This window comes from Oryctolagus cuniculus, chromosome 18, assembly GCF_964237555.1.
Source record: "Oryctolagus cuniculus chromosome 18, mOryCun1.1, whole genome shotgun sequence".
Lineage (NCBI taxonomy): Eukaryota > Metazoa > Chordata > Mammalia > Lagomorpha > Leporidae > Oryctolagus > Oryctolagus cuniculus.
Window position 1 is genome coordinate 7,171,692 of NC_091449.1, and position 6,012 is coordinate 7,177,703.

Genomic DNA, 6,012 nt, shown 5'->3' on the forward strand with positions numbered 1-6,012 from the left:
AGAGTGTGAGGAGTGCATGGGACAGGGCAGAGCGCCTCAGATGTGAAAAACCCCCAATCTGACATCTGCGGTGCCACCCCCAGCGACTCCGGGTAGGGAGGGTCCATCGCTAAGGTGCGCTCGGACCACAAGTGAACATCTGCGTGCGATCTGAATCCTGTTCCCATCAGCAATCTCCAAGACCAGCGAGGGAAGGGGTGGGAGGTCGCACACGCACGCGCGCGCGGTGACACGTGTGTCCCAGGCACCCGGGGCTCGGAGCAGCAGGGAGGCGTCCAAGGGAGAGGAAGGATGTGGGGGGAGGGGCCGGCGATGGCCCAGAGGAAGAGGAGGCAGAGCCGGGGCGGGAGTGGGGCTGTGGTCAGGAGCCCAGCTCTGGGGGCAGGGACTGCGGGCAGCCCAGCGAGGGGGCCCCCTGTCCGGGTGCAGCTGAGCCCCCTGGGAGATGGGGAGTGGGGGTGCCACCTACTACGAGAGGAAGCCGGGCTTGGGCCAAGCAGAGGGGACATCAAAACAGCGCTTTGTCTCTTTTTAAAGCGACTTCCGGAATGCCAACCTCTGCCTTCGTCCGCCCCCCACCCCTCGCCCCTTCCTCCCGGTCCCCTCCCCCGCGTCTCTGCCTCCTTCTGAGACTTTTCTCCGTCTCTCATTGTCTCTGGATCTCTCCACCCCCCACCCTAGCCTGGATTCCCACACCCGGAGCCCCCTTCCAGCGCCCCCTCCCCCCGCCCCCCCCCCCCCCGCCTCCGCACCCCAGGAGCTATGAGTCACCACCGCTGACCTGGGGCAGGGACCGAGGGGAACCGCAAGCCCCCCAGCCCCTTCCCCTCCTGCCGCCGCCTGCCCAACACCGCCCCGCCTTCCACCTCCCACTTAAGTCATGTCTGGCGGCTGTGGGGTCTGAGCCCACCCGCACCACCTCCCGCGGTCAGAGCGCCCGTTCCCGGAGCCGGGCGGGGTCCGAGTGCCACCAGGAGGCAGAACGCAGACAGACGGGTGGAGAGCCCAGCGGGGAAGCAGAGGGACCCCAAGAGCTGGAGACGGGACAAGGACGCAGAAGCGGGGATCGGGAAAAGAAAGGGAGAAATACAAAGGCAGGCAGGCTAACGACGGATGGACAGAGATTCAGGAGTGGAGCAACAGCGGGGCAGGGGGCAGGGGGCAGGGGGCAGCAGGGGAAGAGGGAGCCCCTGGTCGAGAGAGGCAGGCCAAGGGGAAAGGCCGAGCCGAGCCGCAGCCCACGCACCCCACCGCCCGCGGCGCCCCTCGAGGGCGCGGCCCCGCCGCACGCCCACTCCCCGGTGACATCATCCCCCTACCCCCTCCACCCCCGGGGAGGCGTCCCCGGCACCCCCCCCCGGCCCTGCGCCGCAACCGCCAGCTCCTCCCTGGCCCCCACGACCCCCCCCCCCCCCCCGCGCGCACCGGCTCTGTGGCTGTGGCTGTGCCTGCGGAAGAAACCCCGCGCCTGCTCGGTGCGCCACGGCCTCTCCCCGCACCCCGCTCCGCGCGGGGTGTTGTTGAAAGCAAATACAGATCGTGCCGCGCCCCCTCCCGCGTCGCGCGGAACGGGGAACCCAAACCCCGCAGCCCCGGCCTTGAACCGCACACAGCACCACCCGCCCAGCGGTTCCCCGCTCCCGCAGCCCCCGGGCCCTGCACCGCGCTCGGCCTGCGCCCTCCATTCTGCTCCTCACCGCCCTTGGCCCTGGGCCCAAGACCACGACCACCGCCCTATGTGAGCCTTGTTCTTATGTCTCCCGCCCCAGGAAGGCGCCCCATGGAGGAGGGGGCTCCGCCGGTCCCTTCGGTGCCGCCAGCAGGGTCTGCAGCAGGACCGGTGCCTCCTGGGGGTAGCGCCTGTGCCCCGCCGGGGCGCTTTGCCTGCCGGGGATTGTGACTTTGTGTCCACTCCGAAGGGAACAGAATTGCTTATCCTGAATTTTAATAGTCGGCAAGCAGGTTTACCGGGTGGGCGCGGCCCCCCTGCCGCGATATCCCAAAGGCAGTGCGGGATGCAGGCTGGACTGGGATCCCCGGGGTTCTGCTGGCCCTGCTGAGAAAGGGAGAGACGGAGGAGTGGACCCGGGACGGATGGCGAGAGAGAGATGTAATGAAAGAGAATTAGAGGGAAAAAAGCTTGAGACAGGAAGAGACAACAAAAGAAAATTTCGGAAAGGATGAGAGAGGCCCAAAGCCCGGGCAGGGGTCCGTCTCCTCCCCAGGCCCCCGGGCCCCGCCCAGGACCAGGGCAGCCCCAGAGAGCTGAGCTGGAGCTTCCTGCCCCTGACCCCTGGAATGCGTCCCCGGGGGGCAGGCCAGCCCAGGCGGGGTGCTTATAAGCCCCACGGGGTGCCAGCAGGAGGCACCAGGCTCCGCTCAGCTCTGCCGCAGAAGTCGAGAGCCAGGCGCCAGGTCAGAGGCTCGCTGGCCCCCGCCTGGACGCTGCAGGGTCCCTGGTCCCATTACCACCCAGCGGCCACTTCTCCTCTGCTTCTAGGTCTCTCTGCTTAGCAGCGTCTCCGACTCTCTCTCTCTGAGTCTCTCCCCCTGTCTCGGGCTCAGCCTGGCAGGGGTCTCACCTCCCTAATGCCCTGGCTCCCTGGGCACCCCTCCCCCCCTTCCTCTGTTCTTTATTCTGCACACTCTCTGCAGCTCGCTCGCTCTCGCTCTCTTTCTCCCTCTCCCTCTCTCCTTTTCTCTCTCGCTCTGTCTCTCTGGGCTCCGGGTCCCGGGTGGGGTGGGGTGGGGCTTCGTGTAGGTTCTTGTAGGTCCAGCGACCGGGAGGGAGAGCGAGGGGGCTGGCGAGGCCCCAGCTGCGAGTGCTCGCACACATCTGAGCCCGGTCCTCATCGCCAGGTGCTGACGCGATGGCCACGCTGGGACGTCCCTGGGGCTGGCTCCTGGGGTGCCTGCTAGCCCTTGGTGTCACAGGTATCTGCGTGTGCGCGTCTCGCCCCAGGGCGCAGTGTGTGTTAGTGCTCGGGTGTGACTCGGGGTAGCCCCGCTCGCGACGGTACAGGTGCAGCCGGCGGGGACACACACGGGGGACAGGCAGCCGCTGGCGATGCTGAGGCGAAGAGGAAGGGGGGGGGATGGGAGCGGGGGGCTTGTGCGGAGTGGGGGTGGGGGTCGCCGTGGCGGGGAGTCCGTGCCGGCTGCCCCGGCGCGCCGGCTCCTGGCTGGGGTCGGGCTGGGTAGGGGAAGGCGCCAGTCCGAGGGCCAGGGGACCGCGCCGCGCGACCCGGCTGTGCCTACCCTCGCGCCAGGGGCCGGCCTGCGAGGCTGTGCCCGGAGCGGCCCCTGTGTGCGAGAGAAGAGGAGCGAGGCCCCCTGACCGGTCTGCGACTCGGTGCTGCTCGCGACCAGTGAGCCTGCCTCCCGCGCGCGGTCTCAGCCCTCTGAGCCTTAACCCCCACCCTAGAGCCCCGACCCCTGGCTCCGCCCCCAGGATCCTGACGAAGACCACGCCCCCAGAGGCCCTGGACTCGCCCCCTTCCTCCAACACCACCCCCAGAACCAGGAGCCCAGGCCCGCTCCACCCCAGGTCCTGATGGAGACCACGCCCCCAGGCCGAGACTCCTCCCCTAGAGGCCCTGGGCCTGCCCCCGTCCTCTAACTCCACCCCCAGCACGCTCGGCCCCGCCCCCAGCCCTGACTCCGCCCCCAGCACCCCAGGTCTCCGGCACCGGCACCGGAAGCCAGATCATCAACGGCGAGGACTGCCACCCGTACTCGCAGCCCTGGCAGGCCGCCCTGTTCGCCGACAACGAGTTCTTCTGCTCGGGCGTCCTGGTGCACCCGCAGTGGGTGCTGTCAGCCGCGCACTGCGTGCAGGAGTGAGTGCAGGGGAGGGGCCAGAGAACCGGAGGGGGGCTGCCCCCGGAAGAGCCCAGGAGCCTCGGGTCGGGGAACCCACCCACCCCCCAGGCGGGCTCTGTTTCCCGGATGCAGCCGGGACCGGGGTGGCCCTGAGCTTACCGTGCCCTGGTCCCCAGGGCCTACACCGTGGGCCTGGGCCTGCACAGCCTGGAGGCCCAGCGAGAGCCGGGCAGCTGGATGATGGAGGCCACGCTGTCCATCCAGCACCCGCAGTACAATAGCCCCTTCCTCGCCAATGACCTCATGCTCATCAAGCTGGCGCGGCCGGTGCTCCAGTCGCCCACCATCCGCACCGTCAGGGTCGCCTCCCGGTGCCCGGCCGCGGGCGACTCCTGCCTCGTGTCGGGCTGGGGTTTGCAGCAGAACGGTGAGCCCCTGAGGGTTCGCACGCGCCCCCGCCCCCCTCCTCGCCTCCCCAGGGGTCCCCCGCCCAGCGAGAGAGGCTGAGGCCGCGCTGTGTGTCCCAGGCAGGCTGCCCGGTGTGCTGCAGTGTGTAAACATCACGCTGGTCTCTGAGGAGCTCTGCCGGTCCTTCTACGGCTCCGTGTACCACCCCAGCATGCTGTGCGCGGGTGGGGGCCTGGACCACAAGGATTCTTGCAACGTGAGACCCTGACGGGGAGCACAGGGGGCTCGGGGGCAGACCCAGGGGACGGCGACAGGGGAGGGGAGGATGGACGGGGAGCAAGGGGCAGGGAGACAGAAACAGGGAGACACTGCGGGTGGGGGCGCAGGTCCGGAGCAGGCAGGAGCAGAGACACAGGCAGGAAATGCAAGGGGAATCTCCTACCCTGGGAAGAGGCACAGAGAGGTTGAGTGACGGAGAAGCGGCCACGAGCCACAGGGAGACAGGAGAGACAGATCCAGCAACCCCCAGGGAGAGGCAGCCAGGACCCGGGGCTGGGGGCTGGGGGCGGGGCACTGTTAGATTCTATGCACCTGTGTCTCTCCCTGGTCTCCTGGGGCTCCTCCCTGATCCCACGTCCAGCCCCGTCTCTCTCCCTCTCTCCCTCTCTCTCTGTGCAACAGGGTGACTCTGGGGGGCCCCTGATCTGCAATGGGTCCCTGCAGGGCCTGGTGTCATTCGGCCAAGCCCAGTGTGGTCAGCCAGGCTTCCCAAGCGTCTACACCAACCTCCACAAGTTCAGAACCTGGATAGAGGAAGTCATCCGGACCAGCTAGCCACGGGGGTTGGGACCCGTGATACCGACCCCCAGACACAGGCTGCGGAAGGAATTCAGGGGGATGTCCGACCTGCCTCCCTCAGCCCCAGCCCCGGAGTCCACACCGCCAGGGCTCTGGTCTTGTGCACAGTGCCCCCTGGTGGCCCAGCACCGGCACAGCATGGAGAAGGTGGCCTTCGCTCGTGGTTCACCTTCCCTGGATCCCACAATAAAAATCTCACAGAAGCACAGGGTCTGGTCGCAGTGTCCTCTTTGCCTCCTCTCCCATTCAAGGGGTTCCGGAAAAAGGCGTTCCCTCCTCAGGTATCAGCTTCCCCATCTGAGAAACGGGAACGCCCACCAGGAGGGCCACAGGTGTCTGGAGGAACAGCCACTCCCCTGGGAAGTTCAGAGAGAACAGTTCTGAGGACGGCGTCCAGCTCCTGTGAGCCCGCGCCGCCCACGTTGAACTGGGAGTTTCTTGCTTACTTTCGCTATGTGGCGTTGGTTGGCCCATCTTCCTGTCTCTCTTCTTAACCCCATTCTAAGGGGTTTCAGTTTGCTGTGCCTGGAGGCTGGTGGGAGGGCCTTGGAGAAGGCTGTTGAGAGTGAGAGAGCCAGGTATGGATAGAGAGAAGACCTTGAGTGAGAGAGAGAGAGAGAGAGAGAGATCTTCCATCCAGTGGTTCACTCCCCCAAATGGCTGCAATGGCCAGAGCCGTGCCAATCCAAAGCCAGGAGCCAGGAGCTTCTTCCGGGTCTCCCACGTGGGTGCAGGGGCCCAAGCACTAGGGTCATCTTCTACTGCTCTCCCAGGCCATCATCAGGGAGCTGGATTGGAAGAGGAGCAGCTGGGACTGGAACTGTTGCCCATATGGGATGCCAGCACCGCAGGTGGAGGATTAACCTATTACACCACAGCACCAGCCCCAGTGGGATTTTTAGAACCTGATGGGACAGGGACAGG

The 6,012-nt window shown here is 67.1% G+C and overlaps 1 protein-coding gene across 1 annotated transcript; it reads left to right on the forward strand.

The window, feature by feature from the left end:
- The first annotated feature begins 2,342 nt into the window (after nucleotides 1–2,342).
- KLK4 (kallikrein related peptidase 4) lies at nucleotides 2,343–5,272 on the forward strand. The gene is made up of 6 exons (XM_017340120.3): nucleotides 2,343–2,415; nucleotides 2,860–2,934; nucleotides 3,671–3,839; nucleotides 3,999–4,249; nucleotides 4,350–4,486; nucleotides 4,912–5,272. Exons 2-6 carry the CDS (start codon nucleotides 2,871–2,873, stop codon nucleotides 5,062–5,064), a joined length of 774 nt encoding a protein of 257 aa, XP_017195609.2. The 5' UTR covers nucleotides 2,343–2,415; nucleotides 2,860–2,870; the 3' UTR covers nucleotides 5,065–5,272.
- The last annotated feature ends 740 nt before the right edge of the window (nucleotides 5,273–6,012 follow it).

Bases quoted from the DNA above. Each gene is read 5' to 3' on its own strand.
- KLK4 (XM_017340120.3), top strand. From the start codon at position 2,871: ATGGCCACGCTGGGACGTCCCTGGGGCTGGCTCCTGGGGTGCCTGCTA. The intron at 2,935-3,670 runs GTATCTGCGTGT...CTCCGCCCCCAG, and splicing joins GCTAGCCCTTGGTGTCACAG to CACCCCAGGTCTCCGGCACC. The intron at 3,840-3,998 runs GTGAGTGCAGGG...CCTGGTCCCCAG, and splicing joins GCCGCGCACTGCGTGCAGGA to GGCCTACACCGTGGGCCTGG.